The following is a 21,286-nucleotide window of genomic DNA, read 5'->3' as shown; positions in this document are numbered from 1 at the left end:
ATAATCTTATTGTGTGTAAACTTGACTATTAAGAAAAAGTTATAACAATTTCTCAACATATCTCATTATTCTGCTATTAAGCAGAACAGAAACACATGTGATCATCCTCACTTACCTAACAGAGAAAAATTTTAGTCACATTAACATCTAAATTCTTTTAAAATGGTTATTTGTCTTTTTACACAGTGGATGTAAACTTCTGGTTTCAACTTGTACCACAGACACACATTGGTCCATAACGCCACCTTGTGGGCACATTAAGCGGTAAAGGAAAAAGTATACCTTTTTGTTAAATCGTACCGAAATACATAAGCCAGCTAGGCATACATAAAATACAAATAATAATAATAATGTATTAATAAAAACATGCAGCTTTTGAGTCATCAACATATTGAAGTGTCAATATTTTATGTGCTTATTTTATTTAGCCTATTTCGTAAGGGCTTCTGTTGTCTGCTAATGATATATTTGGTACGAAGCTAAAACGTTAGCCTGTGGTGTATCCGCTAGCTTAAAGAGACATAAAGGCTTAACCAGGTAAAATGTCCCTGCTGAAAAATCCAGCTTAAACCAGCCTAGGATGGTTTGGTTGGTTTTAGCTGGTCGACTAACCTGGTTTTGGGCCACTTCCAGGCTGGGAGATGACCAGCTAAAACTAGCTTGACCAGCCTAGCCAGGCTGGGAGCCCAGCCAAAACCAGCTATGTCGAGCTTAAACCAGGATGGTCTCAATCCTAGGCTGGTTTAAGCTGGATTTTTCAGCAGGGTTATGGTAATTAGGCAAGCCATTGTATAACATGGGTTTGATTCTAAATGCACAACTAATATTGCTCAAGGGGGCTAATATTATTGACCATAAAATGGCTTTAAAACAATTAAGAACTCCTTTTATTCTAGCCGAAATAAAACAAATTAGACTTTCTCCAGAAGAAAAAATATTATGGGAAAAACTGAAAATTTCCTGAATCTGTTCAACATCATTTCTGATAATGTCATAAGAAACATGCTGAATGTACAAAAACTCCACAGTCCAGCAGAGGTTTAAAATGTTATTTATTATGCTACATATCAGCAAGTATTGGCCTATAGTTGGCATTTGAACATAAATATACAAATAATGAAACACTACATAACCGTAACTAAACAGCAATTAAGTTTAGTTACAAAAAGTGAGTGGCATGAAGACACTTTGACATTTAGAAACGTTTACACACACAGACATTTATTTTCACTTTATTTTTCCTTTCGGCTGCCTGTGGAGGTAACGATGGAAGTATCAGATGTAAATGGAACTGTGATTCATTCACTTAGATTGATTAATATGGAGCCAGATCAGTCTCAGAAATAATTCATTTACAAAATAAAGTTCATACATGCACAGCACAATTCACATTTACAAAATTCAGTGTGTACATTTAAAACACATTTCATAATTACGACACACATTACCTGAATTCACATGTAAAAATGTTTAAATATTTTCGCCAAATGGACAACTGAGTTGTGTATTTTTGAATCGTATTTTGAATTTATGAATTGGATTTGTTTATTTTTTGATCGTGTTTTGAACTGACGAATCGAATTACTGTTTTGAATCGCATTTTGAATTGGATTTTTGTATTTTTGAATCGTGTTTTAAATTTACAAATAAATTTGTGTATTTATAAATCGTGTTTTGAATTTACGAATTGGATTTGTGTATTTTTAATTTGTGTTGTGAATTTACGAATTGGATTTGTGTATTTTTAATTTGTGTTGTGAATTTACGAATTGGATTTGTGTATTTAGGAATCGTAATTTGAATTTACAAATTGGATTTGTGTATTTTTGGATCGTGTTTTGAATTGACGAATCGAATTCGTTTTTGAATCATGTTTTGACTTTATGAATTGGATTTGTGTATTTACCAATCGTGTTTTAAATTTACAAATTGGATTTTTGTATTTTTGAATTGTGTTTCGACATTACGAATTGGATTTTTGTATTTACGAATCGTGTTTTAAATTGACGAATTGGTTTTGTGTATTCATGAATGTTTTTTGAATTTACAAATTGTATTTGTGAATTTACAAATCGTGTTTTGTATTGACAAATTGGATTTGTGTATTTATGAATCGTTCTTTTAATTTACGAACTGGATTTGTGTATTTACGAATCGTGTTTTGTATTGACAAATTGGATTTACGATTCGTGTTTGGTTTTTACAAATTGTTTTTGTTAATTTACAAATCGTGTTTGGTATTGACGAATTGGATTTGTGTATTTATGAATCGTTTTTTAAATTTACGAATTGGATTTGTGTATTTTTGAATTGTGTTTGATATTGCGAATTGGATTTGTGTATTTACGAATTGTAAAATATTCAAATTATTTCTGAGACTAATCTGGCTCCATAGGATTAAAGCCTATAGGAAGTCAACACTAGCAGTTTTGTTGCTGCTTTTCAAAATCCCAGGGGTAAAAGCTTGAGGTGTTGGGCTCAGAGCCAAATAACATCTCCGCAACACTTTGTTGAACAGAATCGGACGAACTCGAAGACACCATTTTACTGAGCTCCGAACAGAAATAGTCAATTTCAACAAGATCAGCCTTTTTCGACACTTTTTCGCCGTCTTCTGCATGTTGGTTTACGTCAGGCATAAATGAGCCAACATCAGTAGAATCAAAATCAAAAATGGTGTTTTTCATTGGGTCAAACATGTCAGCATTGGAAAGACTCATTTCAGAGTTTCTCCACACAGAGTCCATTAATTCAGCAGAATTACTAGCGTTTGCCATCATCGATCCATGTTTGAATTCTCCATCCGATCCGTCTTGTGTGAGTCCTTCACTACTATAAGCATAGCTTTCTTCGTTAGATGGACAAGAACCAAAAGGGAAACAATCATCCGGTTCAGATCCACTGAGATGATCGCTAAGGATATCACAGGACACGTTATTATTAAAGGACATCTGCTTCTCCTCCACATTATTTAAATCTGTGTAAACTAACGGACTGAATAGCTGACACTTGGTTATCATATAACTAGATTCACAGTTTTCCGTTTCCGAGTCAAATATTCCAGTATCGACTGATTCGGGACTGAACGGATCAGCGACGTGTATCTCAGAGTCGCTCTGCTTACCGGTGGCCAAACCTGGATCCTGAAGATCGATGCTACATTTGATCTTGCCAGTAGGTTCTGCACTAAAATAAGTAGGAGTGCCAACTTCATGATAACCAGAATCTAGTCTTGGTGCTTCATGAGAGAAAGAGTTCATTTCGTGTAAATCAGACGCACATTCGACTGGCTCTGCAGGTATTGGACTGAAAGGGTCAAAATATTGCAGTTCATATTGACTCATAGCCGAGTTTTCAGAAGGTTTTTGTGAGCTGAATTCAGTCAAGAGTTGCTCATCCGCACAAACCTGATCAGTGGTTGATGTGTCTGTATTGCTGAACATACAAAGGAGGTCTTGAACTGTAGATTTTGGTGTATCCTCAATCGATGGTTCAGGTGCATTCGGATAATCCTCGTCATCCCATTCGGAATTATGCACACTTTGGCAAGCATCTGAATCATCAAATGTAAATCGTGGAATAGGTATCTCTGACCTTTCACAATCAGACTCTAATACTTCATTACCTATAGGGTCAATATTAGCATCATTATCTGGATCCCTGTCATCAAAATAGTTTTGACCACCATTAGTATTCTGGTTGTGTTCCTCTGTGTCTTCAGACTTTGGACTGCAACAGTCTAATTCATCTACACCACTGAATTCAGGGCTCAAGGTAGTGTCCTTCCAAGGCAACTGATCGTTAGACTCATCTTTTTTTACGTCATTTGGCTCAGGACAAACTGGACCATGACTGTGCAACTCAGGGCTACCAGGATCTAATCTCACAGTGAAAAAGAACATATCTCCATATTTGTAGTCATAAACATCTAATGCATTTGGCTGGGACTCTGAGGCATTACTATTAATATCGTGCAACTGTTCACTCTGAAGACCTGGAGTGGTATTTTCAAGGTCTGGGGAGACACTCTCTGTATTTTTGTTTTCAAGTTCAGTATGGGAACCATCTTTATCATGTTCGGCATGTTGTTCAGAAGTGATAATATGATGTTCAAAAATCTTCTGAATGTCACTAATGCCTGAAACCGGCTCGGGATCGCAGGGACTTAGAGGAAACCCAGTGTAGGAGCCGGCGATGATGCTCTGGAGACCACATAGTGAGTTTGGTCCTTTAATAAAACTGCGTCCGGCTTTAGTTTCAACTCTGTCCACTTCAGCCAACGTAATCGGATCCGCCTCGAAGGAATCAGAGATTGTTGAGCTAGATCCCGATTCATGAACAAACTCCTCGCTGATCTCAGGGCTGACGTCTTCTGGTTGCACGTATTCTTGAGTTTGTTTTCTTGTGGCATTTGTTTCAACCTCAAAATCAGGGCAAGATTTGAGACTCTTACTTTCAGTGGACTGAAAGTCAATGTTTTCCGTGGACTGTTTGAAATCAGCACCTAGTGGCATGTTGATGGGAGCATTAAAGGTACCATAGTCCTTTCCAGCAGATTGAAAGGGGTAGTGTAAAGTGTCTGGAAAACCGTTGTCTTCAGTGGTAAAGCCATCAGGGCAATGCTCTTCATCTGATGTCGCGACCAAGAGAGAATCAGAGGCAAAGGGATCTGTGCCTTTAAACGGATCCCTTGGCAGTTGCTCTGAGAAAGAAACAGCTTTTGGTTAATAACTGTCTCTCAATGGATCAACTCACTTAAAGTAGCAGTGTGTACATCTACATCAGGGGTGTCCGATTTCGCTACCGGAGGGTCGGTGCCCTGCATAGTTCAGTTTCAACCCCAGTCAGAGACACCTGGGCTAGCTAATCAAACTCTTACTAGTCTTTGTAGAAACGTCCTGACAGGTATTATTAAGGCAAGTTGGAGCTAAACTATGCAAGACACCATAGATATATACACTAGATATCGCATAGGGACCCTGAGCATGCGTCAATAGCGCCGCCACATTGGTACAGTGCTCCCAGGACAAATGTCATTCAACCGCACTAGTCAAGACAGTGTTATTACATGAAGATGCTGGACTTTAGCGCTGTCTACAGATGTAGTAGCAAGCAAACAAAGAAAACAAAGCACAAAGGCAGAACATTTCATAGGTAATATTAAGTTTTTTCTGTTTTTGTATGTTCTGAACTTTTGTGCTAATCAGGTAACGTTATTGATGATAACAGTCTCTTACTGCATTCACCATAAGACAAAGCAGCTCCAACTCGCACTAAACACTCGGCTTATGCTAGTTTTGTTGAATAAAATCAGCAAACAATGCAAAAGAAATATGACAACGAGATGCTGCGCTGCCAGAAACTTGTGTTATTGTCGCCTAACGTTAGTGAAAGAGTCGTTCGGGGGATTTATTCACAAGCGAATCGCTCCCTCCGTCAGTATGAGCAGTGAAAGCAGGAGAGGAGCTGTGTTTCAGGACATGATTAGATTAAATTTGACAGGGAGGGTGAATAGTACATTTCTGTACACACAAACACAAGCTTTTTGTCAGGAATGCCCGTGCGGTCACTGATCCATCAATGTAGAAAAGTGATGTAAACTTATAATTTCCGTAATTAGAAAAAAAAATGACATACTAACATCCAGGAAAACTCCCGATCATAGATATATGTGTATATGTGTGTATCTCTGGCTTTGCATGGCCACAGTCCTCCACTGTACCTTGGTCCCGCATTCATTTCAAAGGAGCGCTACCCTGTAGCAAGATGGCGGCGCTATTGACGCATTCCGTCCAATAGACAACAATAAGCCAGGCGACATCTAGTGTATATATCTATGGCAAGACACTAGACCTCCAGGACCGAGTTTGGACACCCCTGATCTACATCATTTACATCAGGGCTGCCCAATTTTAATCCTGGAGATCTAAATCCTGCAGACACACCTGTCTGTAATTACCAAGTGCTCCTTCAGATCCTACCTAATTGTTTAGTTGTGTTTGATCAGATCTCCAGGAACTAGATTGGGCACCACTGGTCTACATGAATTTTCATCTTTATATACTAGGGATGGGATGATCAATTGACGTCTTGTGAATGCAGGGTTTAAAGATTCATTCACTTTCTCGATGTATCGATTACAAGTCCTGCTGATGCATATGCATGGATATGTATTTTGAATCGTGAATCATTTGTCTTTGTCCATGATCGATTTCATATAAAACAAACAAACGACTCTTGATTGTATGACAGTGCATATGTTAAAAGTAATTTACATCTTAAATTACTTGCATTGCCATTGTCAGCTTACTACAGAGGCATGGCCATGACGTCACGTCCACTCGAATTCATGACAGTTTGTTTTTTCCATAAACACAGGGTCTTAGAGGGCAACAAAGAAAGGCATTTGCAAGTGATTAATTCATTTATTTTCATCCGCTTTTCTGAGGCTGGGTCACGGGGGCAGCAGTCTTAGGAAAGAACCCCAGACTTCCCTCTCCCCAGACACTTCCTTCAACTCCTCCAGGGGGAACCTGAGATGTTTCCAAGTCAGCCGAGAGACATAGTCCCTCCAGCGGGTTCTGGGTCATCCCCGAGGCCTCCTCCTGGTACCTGGAACACCTCCCTAGGTAGGCGTCCAGGAGGCATTTGAAACAGATGCCTGAGCCACCTCAGCTGACTTCTCTCGATGTGGAGAAGCAGCGGCTCTAAATTTGCAAGTGTTAGCCAAAATGAACTCAAAGATTTGGGAATACTCGAATTGAATTGAATTTCGTTGTGAATCAAATCATTCAGAATTTACACATCATTCTTGAAATTAATAGGAAACCTATGAATACTGAATCGAATCAATTCGCTGTCTTCCCAAAGATCTGTAGGGCTGTGAATTGTGGATCGATTCTTTGATTTTTTGGAATGCATCACGCTTCTCTCTGTAATCGATTCGGTTACGATCGATAGTTTTTAACAGCAGATGACGCTCTAGGCTAATATTAAACCACCTAAATGCTTAAAAAGCAGAGCACTTGTACTTTGTGTGGTCAGATGTACTTGTAGCCACAGCCATATCACCCTGCAGCCCAAGACCAGTTACTCACTAATGCTAAGCAGGGCCGAGCCTGGTCAGTACCTGAGTGGTAAACTATGTTGCTGTTGGACGTGGTGTTTGCGAGGCCAGCAGGGGGCGCTCATCCTGCGGTCTGTGTGAGTCCTAATGCCCTAGTATAGTGAAGGGGACATTATACTTTCAGATGAGATGTTAAACTGAGGTCTCGACTCTTTGTGGTCATTAAAAAATCCCATAGCACTTCTGGTAAAGAGTAGGGGTGTAACCCCGGTGTCCTGGCCAATATCCCTTTATTGGCCCTTACCCAGTTATGGCCTCACAATCATCAATGTCTCTATCAATATCTTTCTACTCCACCAAGAGCTGGTGAGTGCACTGGTGCCGTTGTCCTGTGGCTGCTGTCATCATCCAAGTGGAGCTGCACACTGGTGGTGGTATGGAAAGACCCCCATCATGATTGTGAAAGGCTTTGGGTGTATGGACATACACAATAAATGCACTATATAAATTACTTACTTTTACTTGCTTGGCTTTTATACTACGGGATTAACGTAAATGGCTCACTATGATCACTCTTGTATTTGCTATCCTAACTGTATTAACGATTATTTTAGGTTGAAGTGGTATCTGTAAGGATGGTTATTTTTTTTTTAGTACCATCTGTTGGTAAATACCCAGCTCAGAATTCATTCAGAGAGAATCGCAATGCATTTGTAAAATTGCAGAAACGATAATCGATTCACAATGGGGGAAACAGTGAAAAATAGCTTTTAAAATTCCCTTACTAATTCCCTAATTTGGAAAAAGCTCAGCTAAAGGTGTCAAACACGCATTCACATCATCACCATTGGCAAAACAAGGGTCAAAATCGTCATATACCAACCTGTCACGTCAACCTTTGGAAAATGGTCATCTCCAAATACATCACCTGAAGAAATAAAAAGCTGTGAGTCACGTGTAACAGGGCAATCCAAACAAACATGACTTACAATCACTCACCATCAGTGAAGGGGTTTGGATGGAAGAAATCAAACTGTTTGTTTGTTGCTTGACTGGGTTGGATAATCTCGAAGTCTTCCTTCTCCATATCAGAAGAGTCCGACTGATGGTAAAAAGAGAAACCCTAAATGCCATGTTCATCTGTTGTTTTTTTGATTTAATACTTTGATTTCTGAGAATAGCACTTGTGATTTATGCAAACTGTGATCACAAAGTGACCAAGCTTTGATATATTGGCTTTACTTGCTGCTGCTCAAGTGCTTAGAAAATCGGTTGGTTAAATGGCATTATTACACGGCTGCCTGTTAATTGGTCAGTCGCGACATTTCAAGGTACAGTACATTATTCCCAGATAACAACCGCTAAATATCACAGGATCATCCGGGAACTGAAAATAAACTTGACTACCAATGAATATGTTCACATCTATATACTTAAATTCACATTTATATGAATTTTCATCTGTCACGCCACAGTTTTGGACTGTTTGGCGCCATCTAGTGTCTGAATAATGTGCAGGTTAGTGTATACTCCATCAGCTGTTTATGTCAGCTTTGTGTTTTTGACTGACTGGCGCCATCTAGTGTCTGAATAATGCGCAGGTTAGTCTATACTCCATCAGCTGTTTCTGTCAGCTTTGTGTTTTTGACTGTTTGGTGCCATCTAGTGTCTGAATAATGCGCAGGTTAGTCTATACTCCATCAGCTGTTTCTGTCAGCTTTGTGTTTTTGACTGTTTGGTGCCATCTAGTGTCTGAATAATGCGCAGGTTAGTGTATACTCCATCAGCTGTTTCTGTCAGCTTTGTGTTTTTGACTGTTTGGCGCCATCTAGTGTCTGAATAATGCGCAGGTTAGTGTATACTCCATCAGCTGTTTCTGTCAGCTTTGTGTTTTTGACTGTTTGGCTCCATCTAGTGTCTGAATAATGTGCAGGTAAGTGTATACTCCATCAGCTGTTTTTATTTCTGTCAGCTTTGCAATCCTGCCAGGTTTTATTCTGTGATAACAACCTCCTGGATGTACTTTATCCCTAATTTAAACATTTCTATACACGCATAATGCAAAATGTCATCAGACACGTAATCATTTACACTGTAACGCAGCACACTGTGTGTGTGTCCCACCTGTGGAGTTGTTGATCTGAACATAACATCCTCCTCTTTAACTTCTGTCAATGTGATCTCAGTGAAAGACGAGGACCCACTGCTCTTCTGTGATCAAAAACAGATCATGAGTTAGCAAATTGAACAATAATTGCTTGCATAAAGAACAGTGCTATATTCTTGTGCATACTTGGCCCAAAATTGTGGTCAACTGCTCAGGTATCCTCAGTTAATACACTCACCGGCCACTTTATTAGGTACACCTGTCCAACTGTTATCATTATATATTAATAGACACAGTTGTTGGCTAAAACTCTGTGCATGCAGCTTTCATAAGGGCCTAAAATATAAGATATTAATATGAATGCTAATTGGCATACCAAGTTCTCCAGCGAACGCTGCATTTTATCAAGTTCCTCCACAGTGCTTTCCTGTCCAATATGATCCATTTCCTCTCCTTCCTGTTCAGACAGGATGTTCTCGCTGTAGACTTGATCACACTCGCTTTCTACAACATCCATTTCTCCATCCAAATCCTCACAATGATCATCTGTAATCTCAGATGCTGCGCATTCTCCTGTTATGAGGCCAGCCACCAGCTCACTCAGCTTCTTTTTCACCTGGTGGACAAATAAATATAATAGTGATCATTTTAAAACTGCAGTTTAAGAGATTTTCTTTAAGTTGAATCAAATGAACTTTCTGAACTCAATCAAACTGACTGAAAATATTGAGTTAGACTTTGCATAACTTACAAAATGTACAACCCCAAATCTGAAAAGATTGAGACGATATGGAAAACGCAAATGAAAAAAGCAAGTAGTGATTTCCAAACTTTGCAACAGTATCTGGATGCAGCCTTTATGATGCAAGCTGAGACTGCATCACACAGCGATGCAATGTCAGCCACAGCGCACTCAAATGGAGCGAGTGACGTTACCGTGACGGGTTGGGTTAGGGGTGGGGTTATGTGAGCCCATTAAAAAGCATTGGATGCAGCCCAGATTGCACTGCACCAGGTCTGCAGCCAGACCCCTCTCAAGCTTTGACTTGTGTTTCATTGCTGACGATATGAACAAAATACTTGATGTTTTGTCTGGTCAACTTCATTTCATTTATAAATAAACATCCTTTCCTTTTCCAATCCAAATTTAGTTGTGTCAGGAGCAGTTCAGGGGCCTCATGTATCAACGCTGCGTACGCACAAAAGCTTTGCGTACGCCAGGTTTCACGCTCAGAATGGCTCACGTTTGGATTTACTAACGATGAACTGAACGTGGGAATGTGCGCAGCTCCACGGCAGCTTTATGGCAGGCGTACGCACATTTTTTTGTGCGCGTCTGTTTTATTTCCATTGGCGACTCCTAGAGGCAGTTGTGTTAAATTCCTCTCTACAAAGTGTCTGAGCCTTGCAATGGCAGCTGTATGAGACGGGTTCATCTAGTAGGTATGTAAGATTTCCATACCATACAGTTGACCAGCTAAACATTAAAACACAATTTGCAGCGGTCGCCTGTTTTCCCGATGTAATCTGAGCGATCTACTGCACGCACATCGCTATAAAGACACTATCTGAAGATGAATTTGCATGCGTGAATCAGAAACATTTCCATTCAATAAATGTGCAAATAAAATATGATGCACAGACTTATTAATGATTCCTACTTGTCTTTCTCGTGATAAATAGTGGGCAAAATCTGATATGTAGCGGGGGAAAAAAGAAGAAAGAGTTCATCAGACGCTGGATTCGAGCCGAGTTTATGCTTGAGAGTGTCAGTACATGATCACATGCTTCTTATGAGGTGCGCCACTGAGACTGCTAAGGGTACTGCAACATTTTACAGATATAAATCACACTATTTCTTTTTTTAAATGCACTCAGTGCGATGTTCAAACCCAACTGTGTTAACCGCATCAGCTAAACTCTCCCACTCTATTTTTTTCTTTTGTTGTTAATTCCGGAGAACAAACGTGCAAATAACAGCGCTTTTCTCCGGTCTACCTCTGAAAGCAGCACCTCAATTCACATTCTGTTCAAAGTTTCTCTTCTTGCTTGATTTTGCCGTTGCTTTTTCGTTGGGTTTTGCCAAAGTAGAGTCATTAGCATATTCATACGGGGGAGGAGGCAGGGAGGGGTTTTGTGCTCGTGCATGTTGCGCTCAGTTTCACGTTCATTCAGATGTACAAAAGAATATGTGTGAGATTCGGCGTACGCATCGTTTCATACATCTGAAATTTTTTCTGCGTACGCACATTTACAGCTTTGTGCGTACGCAATGTTTTAGTAAGATTTGCACACAAGTCTTCGTACATGAGGCCCCAGGGCTGTAATCAGGTAAACTGGTGTAATAATGATGTGATGTGAATCAGGTGAAGTCAACAGGCGATTGTAATTATGATCTGGTACAAAAGCAGCCTCCAAGAAAGGTCTAGTCCTTTAAGTGCAAAGATGCGTCGATGATCGCCAGTTTGCCAACAAACACATGAGAAAATGATTGAAATGTTTAAACACAATGATCCTCAGAGAAAGAGAGGAAGACATTTGGATGTTTCACCTTCAGCAGTGCAGAACATCATTAAAAGATTCAAGAAATCTGGAGGAATTCCTGTGTGTAAATGACAAGAGCTCAAGCCTAAGCTGAACAACCGTGATCTCCGATCCCTCAGGGGGCGCTGCATCAAGAATCCTCAATCATCTATAAGCCAGATCACCACATGGGATCAGGACTACTGCGGCAAACCTTTGCCAAGTACCACAATATGTAGTTACATCCACAAATGCCAGTTAAAACTGTACTGTGCCAAAAGGGAGCCCTATGTTAACAGTGTCCAGAAGCGCTGTAGACTTCTCTGGGCTTGGAGGCATCTGGGATGGACCATCACACAGTGGAAACATGTACTGTGGTCAGATGAATCAGTATTTCAGGTATTTTTTGTGTGGAGAAATGAATGCTGCGGGCTCCGAACCAAACAACAAGTCCAAAAGCCAAGGTCTGTCATGATATGGGGTTGTGTTATTGCCATTGGGAAAAGTAACTTGCATTTATGTGATGCTCCATTAATGCTGAAAAGTACAGCGGTTTTCTTGCCTTCTTTTCCAGGGACGCACATTACAAAGTCCTGGCTGCGGAGGAATAGGATACAGCTGCTGGACTGGCCTGCCTGCAGTCCCGACCTGTCCCCAATAGAGAATCTGTGGCGCATTTTGAAGTGCAAAATGTGACAACAAAGTCCTCACACTGGTGTCCACCTTAAGACTTGACAAAATGACACCTGAAACACTACATCACTTGGTGTCTTCAGTCCCAGAACGTCTTGTGAACAGGAATGGCAGCATTACGAAGTGCTAAATGCTTTACTGATACAGCTTCATTTTAAATGTGTTGCAAATACCAAAATAAGAATACATGTTTATTTTGATAAATAAAACAAAACAACACAAATCAGGAGGAACACATTAAATAATGTTTGCTGTGTCGTCTGCAATTATACACAAGTCAAAGTGAATTTAGAAATCACTACTTTTCCGTTTTCCAAACTGTCCTACTTTTTCTGATATGGGGTTGTAATTAAATTGAGTAATTCCGTTTCTGTCTGATAAAGTAATGTAAACACTATTTTAACTTAGCCCTCACTGATTTCAAGACTAAAACGTCTCCCTGCTGTGATGGAGGCAGTTAAGGGGTTAAAATCATCAGAATGATAACGTGTGTAAAATAAAGCAACAGAAGATGCTGACCTGTACGATCTCCTGAAAGACGTCCTGCAGTGGAGCGATGCGCACGTGCAGGCTTTCTGCGTGTGTTTTGGCGTAAGCTACATCCCTTTGGAGCTGCAGGAGATCTTCAGCGGCTGCACACAGATCAGTGTCGTACTGCTGCAGAGTCTGCTCCAGCTCCTGCTGCTGCTCCTGTAGAGACCGCAGCTGCACACACACACACACACACACACACACACACACACACACACACACACACACACACACACACACACACACACACACACACACACACACACACACACACACACACACACACACAGTCAAATGCACAGACAGATGGCATCGCCTGATATATTACTGTAAATACCACATGCGCATGGGTGACACATAGTATTTGCATGATGCTGATTGTCAATTACGTCATTTATATTTCCAATTTTTTTTTTTTTCATTTTTACTTTAATTTTTTGTCCTCAATTTAATAAACTGCTCTTGTTTCTGTCCTAAAATGATCTCTCCTCATAAGTAGTGGTGTAATGGGTCACAAATCTCATGGTTTGGATCACATTATGGCTGTTTAGTCACAGATCAGACTATTTTTTGGATCAGCCGGAAAGGGGAGGAGACAAATGTAATTTGCTTTACATTTATTACAGAAACAGCACTGCAACACACTTTTGGTTGTTACAAACTAAATGAAGAAATAATCAGTTGAATTAAAATAAACTGTTAAGTATTTAGCACTGTGAAAAATTACTTTAAAGGGCACCTAGGTTACCCCTTTTTTCAGATGTAATATGTCTTTTGCGTCTCTAGAATGTGTATATAAAGTTTCAGATCAAAATACCCATCAGATTTTTCATTATACCTTTTACAAGATGCTGTTTTATACTGATTTCCAGCAGGGGGTGGGTTTTGTCGTACTGCGCCTTTAAGACGAGTCTTTCCCGCCTACTGTTTCTACATGCTTCCTCCCTCAGCTGCGTCAGACAACAGACAGACTTAGGGTGCTTTCACACCTGTGAATCGATTCAGTTGTTCCGAAACAGAGATTACAATTGTTACATTGTTGCTCTTTGCTCTTGGAGCGGTTCGCTTTCACACTGCAAAGTTTCTAATCGGACCAAAAGAGCTAAAACAAGTCATGTGTGAGTAAACTCTCCTCACATTGGTCAGAGTGTCAGGGTTTATTTTGCAGCGTCCCGCTCAGCTGTCAGGAGAGGTGGGACGTGTCTGAGGAGAGACACGGTGGGGAGGGGTGAGAAGGGTGCGCGACGATGCCTATTTGAGGACCTGGAGGGAGACGCGAGATTACCGGGAGATCATCAATCGTTTGCGGGCATCCGGAGACTCGCGAAACTTCCCGCCATACTCATAATTCTCTCTTCATATAGCCATAAGCCTATTACATAGCCATAAAACACAGTGATACAACAGCGCTCGGATCGGATCGCTTTCTCACTGCAATCGAACCGCTCCAGGGTTCGTTTCAATCGAGCCGAGACCACCTCATTCAAGCGATCTCGGAGCGATTACTTTGGCGCGGAACAGAGCGCGATTGCCCTGTTCACATATGCCAATCGAACCGCGCTAACTGGGCAAACGAGACACGTTCCGAAACAAAAGTGTAGGTGTGAAAGCACCCTTAAAGGAAGGAGGTCTCACGTAACGTTTGTGAGATACTACAGTAAGAACTAACCTTTACTAATCAGTAGTATTGTGAAGTTGCATTGATGAGTCACACACAATATCGTTTCAAAGTTAACGCGCGCACACACACACACACACACACACACACACACACACACCGCAGATGACACACACACACACACACACACAGGCAGGCAGGCAGGCAGGCAGACAGACAGAGCGCGCTTAGCTTAGTTAAGGCTAACCTCAAGTACTGTGTGGATATCTGTTATGCTAATGTACAAAATAAACCTGATTTAACTTCCACAAACCGGGATTGAAGCGTCTTCTTTTATAATTGTTCTGACACGCGGCTGTGCTGATGAAGTAAAGCTGAAGTAAAACGCTGTAATTAATTACACACATACTCTGTTTTAAAACACTTTAAACATGTGAAACTCACTCTTAATCACATTTGATGATGATTGCTGATCCTAGCGAACAGAACAGAGCTTTTATTCCCGGTTGCTTTGCGTATGTCTGTCTGGTCTTGTTGACATATACACGCGACTACCAGAACATGTTAATGCACACAGCTGTCAATCAATTCGGTGGGCGGGGGGAATCGCACACCTACGTAATGGTGCGATCAATTTGAAAACAGCTCCAATTTTTTTTGTTGTTAAATTGTAAAAAAAGGACTGGGTGTGTTCATATCACCCCAGTATGACGGTCTATACACTATACCAACACACAGATCTGTCCAAACAGCTTGAAAAGTAGATTTTTTACCATAGGTGCCCTTTAAGTACTTAAATTATCTTTGATTAGAGTTTTACAGATTCCACTGTGGTAACCTCTCAGCAGAGCTGGACTGTACACAGTGTTCGTACACCAGCAGCTCTTTCATCCAAGCTCTTGGCATTTTCAGTATTGCAGGACTGCAGTGCATCTGCTTTTCCTGCCAGCATGGCTCTGATGATGATTCAGAAAACTTCCAAACACTGATTTGCTGTTCATTTGACTTGCTTTCCTAGAAAACTGAGGAGCACACAAGGACTGCACGCGAACATCTCTGCAACGTCCCTTAAAACAACACAACTCCAGAATCTTAAAGGGACAGTCCACCCCAAAAATCAGAAAATCCCATCATTATTTCCTCGCCCTCCGTTTGTTCTAAAAGTTTCTTTCCTCCTTTGCGCACAAGGGAAGATGTTTTGTAGAATGCTTGAAACCTGTAACCATTGACTTGTACTTGTTTTTCCTACTATACAAGTCAATGGTGGCGACGCGGTGGCGCAGTAGGTAGTGCTGTCGCATCACAGCAAGATGGTCGCTGGTTCGAGCCTCAGCTGGGTCAGTTGGCATTTCTGTGTGGAGTTTGCATGTTCTCCCCGTGTTGGCGTGGGTTTCCTCCAAGTGCTCCGGTTTCCCTCACAGCCCAAAGACATGAGCTATAGGTGAACTGGGTAGGCTAAATTGACCATAGTGTATGAGTGTGTATGGATGTTTCCCAGAGGTGGGTTGCAGCTGGAAGGGCATCCGCTGAGTAAAACATATGCTGGATAAGTTGGCGGTTCAGTCTGCTGTGGCGACCCTAGATTAATAAAGGGACTAAGCCGAAAAGAAAATGAATGAGTGAATACGTCAATGGTTGTTTTCACCATTCTTCAAAATATCTTCTTTTGTGTTCAAGAGAAGAACGAAACTAATAAAGGTTGAAAACTACACCAGGGTGATTACATACTTTTTTTTAGGTGAACTGCCCCTTTAAGGCTGGTGAGCGTCTGTCACGCTATATTGATTGGTCTGTTGCACAGATTGAGTGGGCGTCGGCCAAAGGTGAAAGAGCGATCTTATTGGCTGTTTAACTACGAATCAGAGTGCAAGAACAAAAATTAAAGTGAATTAAATTTCTTAAACAATAAGGATTATCCAACACAAGCTGATGCAGCTTTGATTTAGTGGCTAGTTTGCTGTGCGCTGGTGGGATTTACCTCAGTCCAGACAGACTCACATCATATGCACATATCCACATGCAAAACATTCATTCATTCAATTCCTTCGGCTTATTTATCAAGGGTCACCACAGTGGAATGAACCGCCAACTATTCCAGCATATGTTTTACACAGTGGATGCTCTTCCAGCTGCAATCCAGTACTGGGAAACACCCATGCACACTCATTCACACACACACTCATACACTACGTCCAGTTTAGTTCATCAATTCCCCTATAGCGCATGTGTTTGGACTGTGTGGAGCACCCGGAGGAAACCCACGCCAACACGGGGAGAACATGCAAACTCCACACAGAAACATATAAGACCTAATTGGATTCGAGCAGATGTCTTGTTTCAGTGCAGATTATAACAAAAACTGCGCATTTAAAAGCACTGGACCTTTAGCCTCACAGACATTTACTCACCACTTCCCTCTCCTGCTTCTGGAGGTCATGGATGATCTCCAGCTCCTCCCTCAGGAGAGTTTTCCTCTCCTCCAGCTTCTCAACAGTCTCCTGCGTGCTTCGACACAAAGCCTTGGTAGTTTGAAGTGTCTCCTCCTCGATGTGCACCTCATCCTTCAGACCCTGGGGACAGATTCAGAAAGATATAGATATGCACTAGCCGGCCACTTTATTAGGTACACCTGTCAGGAGGGCTAATAGTTCTGACTTTAACTGTACATCTCTCTCTCTCTCTCTCTCTCTCTCTCTCTATATATATATATATATATATATATATATATATATATATATATATAAACACTAGTATTCTGTAGTATGAGTATCCTGTTGTTGCAAGCTGTAAATACTGTAGTATACTTTAATTTTAACTACAGTAAACTGGCCACAGGCCGAGTGTCTTAGTGTCTCACCAGTGCAGATATACAGCCATTTCGCACTGCTACTCATGTGATATTGCATTTATACAACAGTTTGACGGCATAATCGTGTATATAAAAGAGAAAATCAAACACAGACAGTCTAAAAACCCTTTTGCACGAGGAACTACTTTCTTCCGCCATTCATTCACATCTGCAGCTGACACAGCTGGTTACTTTTTCACCAACGTCACTTTAGAGCTAGTGTTTGAATGATTCTCTAGCGTAATGTCTAAAGTGATGACAAAACAGCTGATTTTGCTCACATTTTAAGATTATAAGGCTGAACGGCATGAACTGCCATCAGTCTACAGAGATTTCCCAGTATTTCTCTGTTGCAATCACAATATTACTTTAGTATAAATGCAGCACTACAGCGTACAAAAGAGAGGGAGATCAACTTAGAAAGTCACTTACCTGTTTAATGATTTGCTCAGCTCTAAGGGCTTATTATGTGTCTCTGTCGCCATCTTGTGGATAAACATCGTCAACCGTCTATGCTCAGAGACAGGCTAATGGCCGCCAACGCGCTGTCTCTCAGAAATTATAAATATTTCAAATAGACACTATCCTTATAAATTAATAGCATGGTTGCTATCTAAACAACTACATTCTCTAATAAAAAGCCGCAAAAGTGCATTATGTTGTCCAACAGCTGCAGTATTTGTCAGACTGTAGAGTGTCCTCTGCTTGTCGCTGTATGTGGGCGGAGTAATACACAAGGGTGAAGAGGCTGTAGGAGTGCTGGTATTTGCAGAATATCTCATGGCTGTCAGCCAATTAGATTCAAGAACCTGACAGTACTTTTGTGTGTGTGTGTATATTAGCTAAAATGGCTTTAAATAAAATTAAAAACTGCTTTTATTCTAGCCGAAATAAAACAAATAAGACTTTCCCCAGAAGAAAAAATATAGGAAATACTGTGATAAATTTCTGAATCTGTTCATATATATATATATATATGTGCATATATATGTGCATATATATATATATATATATATATATATATATATATATATATATATATATATATATATATATATGTGTGCATATATATATATATATATATATATATATATATATATATATATATATATATATATATATATATATGCATATATATATATATATATGCACAAATATATATATATATATATATATATATATATATATATATATATATATGTTTGTATATATATATATATATATATATATATATATATATATATATATATATATATATATATGCACGAATTTGTGGATTTTTATATGCATTTATTTTTGTGCTTATTATTTTATTTATGCAGGAGTTTCTGCATTTATTTATGTATTTGCATATTTTTTAATTTATTGTTTTTGCAGGTTTCATCCTCCATATATTCTTGCATAAGTTTGGCAAAAAAAAAAAAGAAAAAGTAGCAATATAAATAAATAAATAAATAATCAAGTGTTTTCCCTCATGCAGTCTCTGAGTACAGTATATGAACACGTATAAAACACCACAGTACAGTAGCCTACCTTGATTTCAATATCCTCAGAAGTGCCATTATCCTGAGCCTGAAGCTCCGCGTCCCTGAAACAATATATAAGTGCACTCAAATGACAACATTGAAGTGCACACACTAGAACACTGCATTGAAACATGATCACATATCAAATCGAACGAAGATGCGAGCCGAAATGCCAAGATAAATGTGTACAGTCAAATTATGCAATCCATGCGTGTCATATGATGTCAGGATGATGAATCACACCTCTACACTACACACACACACGCACACCATTATTTACACCGTGAAAGATGATGATGATGATGATTTCTGGCGAATGCATCAATTAAACAGCATTAAAGCGCACGCACACACTCGGATGCATCCCATAATGATATTGTGTTCTGCATGCATTGGTGTACCTGGCAGCGGCTGCAGAGCGGGCTCGTGCCGGCCGCAGGCAGTCTAAAATAAAGCGCATCATATTCATCCGTGACGCGTCATCTGCGGCACATCAATGAGACGCGGTTTGAAGGGTTGCACTAAAAAAGTGCACGCGGAGAAATGAGAACAGATGCGCGTGAATGAATGGACGAGGATGTCTCCTTGGATCTGATGCCTTCTCCTTCAGCTGCGGCGGAGGGGGTCACGTGATCACGGGCTCCTGGCTCGTGACACCGGACAATGCGCGCGGGGGAAATCACGTTTAATCGTAAAGCAGGAACATATAGTGCAGTCATCACCAAAGTACAAGATGAAAAATACAAAACATTTGTCAATAAGAGGGTTGATATAAGAGCTGTGCACTGGCAATGCAATCAGACTCGTGCAGGATGCACTGTATGGCAGAATAAGCAAGCGCACATTCATCATTAGTGTCAGTTTAATGCATCAGCTGAATGAGACACAGCCCGGCTAATTTAATGAACTGAAATGGACACCTTTTGAGGGGACTTACTTTAGAACAGTTCCTTTGCTGACCACTGGACGGCGCTCTCGGACTGCGGAGCTTATTAAAGGGACAGCTCACCTCAGGATGAAAATTCTCATTCACTAATTCGTTAGTCTCTTTATTAATCCGGGGTCTCCACAGCGGAATGAACCGCCAACTTATCCAGCATATGTTTTACGCAGTGGATGCCCTTTCAGCTGCAATCCAGCACTGGGAAACAATGAAAATTCTCTCATTGTTTACTATTTCAAACCTGTAGGAGTTTCTTCTGTTAAACACAAAAGAAGATATTTTGAAGAATGCTGGAAACCTGTAACAGCTAACTTACACTCTTTTTCTACTATGAAAGTCAATAGTTATAGCACTCTTCAAAATATCTTCTTATTTATCTTTAAAAAATGTACTTGTTAATAATAATAATAATACATTTTATTTATAACGCGCTTTTCTCAGTCCCAAAGCGCTAACAGGCAAACAAAGCAATAAAAACAGTCTGAAAATAAAATAGAATGAAAAGACCACAATAAAATATAAATGATTCAATACAATTTGATGATAAAATGACAAAAATAATCAATCTAAGTCAAAAGCAACAGTAAAAAGGTGAGTCTTAAGAAGCTTCTTAAAACAATCCAAAGAAACAGCACTCCTGATGCTGGTGGGTAGGCCATTCCATAGCTTAGGCGCACTGTACAAGAAAGCACGACCACCCATAGTCTTCAGTTTACAGTGTGGCTGATACAGCAAAATTGCAACTGAGGAACGAAGACTACGGACTACTTGTTATCTTCTTATAACAAAAAGAAATACTTGTAAAGATTCAAAAACCCTTAAAGGTGGTTTAGTAAACACTGTTTAAATGCAATCGTTTTGGTAAACTATCCCTTTATCCTTTACACGTTGAGGTTTATTTTACTTGTACTATAAATGAAAGGGACCTACACTGTAAAAAAAACAATCTTGTTGCCTTAATTTTTTGTAATTTTAGAAACAACTAATGGGGCGAGGCAGTGGCGCAGTAGGTAGTGCTGTCGCCTCACAGCAAGAAGGTCGCTGGTTCGAGCCTCAGTTCAGTTGGCGTTTCTGTGTGGAGTTTGCATGTTCTCCCTGCATTCGTGTGGGTTTCCTCCGGGTGCTCCGGTTTCCCCACAGTCTAAACACATGCGGTACAGGTGAATTGGGTAGGCTAAGTGTATGAGTGTGTGTGTGTGGATGTTTCCCAGAGACGGGTTGCGGCTGGAAGGGCATCCGCTGCGTAAAAACCTGCTGGATAAGTTGGCGGTTCATTCTGCTGTGGCGACCCCGGATTAATAAAGGGACTAAGCCGACAAGAAAATGAATGAATGAATGAAACAACTAATCATAGGCCAATTGAAGAACACAACTCATTACTTTCCTTAAAAAGTAACTATACAATACAACAAATAACACAATGCATGCTTT

The 21,286-nt window shown here is 40.2% G+C and overlaps 2 protein-coding genes across 2 annotated transcripts in view; one reads left to right on the top strand and one right to left on the bottom strand.

The window, feature by feature from the left end:
* gpaa1 (glycosylphosphatidylinositol anchor attachment 1) overlaps positions 1-10,819 on the top strand; it is a 52,435-nt gene extending 41,616 nt beyond the window's left edge. Inside the window, exon 14 of the transcript XR_012390045.1 lies at positions 10,345-10,819. The gene's annotated coding sequence lies outside the window, so the exon portion shown is untranslated. The remainder of the gene's footprint in view (positions 1-10,344) is intronic.
* si:ch73-140j24.4 lies at positions 1,036-19,539 on the bottom strand. Its single transcript, XM_005171117.6, has 9 exons — positions 19,314-19,539; positions 18,920-18,974; positions 16,947-17,108; positions 12,909-13,094; positions 9,550-9,789; positions 9,191-9,277; positions 8,066-8,168; positions 7,950-7,994; positions 1,036-4,702 (listed from the first exon to the last, which is right to left on the bottom strand). The coding sequence occupies exons 1-9, from the start codon at positions 19,379-19,381 to the stop codon at positions 2,421-2,423; spliced, it is 3,228 nt and encodes a 1,075-aa protein (XP_005171174.1). The 5' UTR covers positions 19,382-19,539; the 3' UTR covers positions 1,036-2,420.
* Positions 19,540-21,286: the final 1,747 nt, after the last annotated feature.

The sequence above is a fragment of the Danio rerio genome, chromosome 2 (genome assembly GCF_049306965.1).
Source record: "Danio rerio strain Tuebingen ecotype United States chromosome 2, GRCz12tu, whole genome shotgun sequence".
In the NCBI taxonomy this organism is placed as follows: Eukaryota; Metazoa; Chordata; class Actinopteri; order Cypriniformes; family Danionidae; genus Danio; species Danio rerio.
The sequence above is the reverse complement of the archived record's forward strand: the minus strand, read 5'-3'. Positions and strand labels throughout refer to the sequence as shown.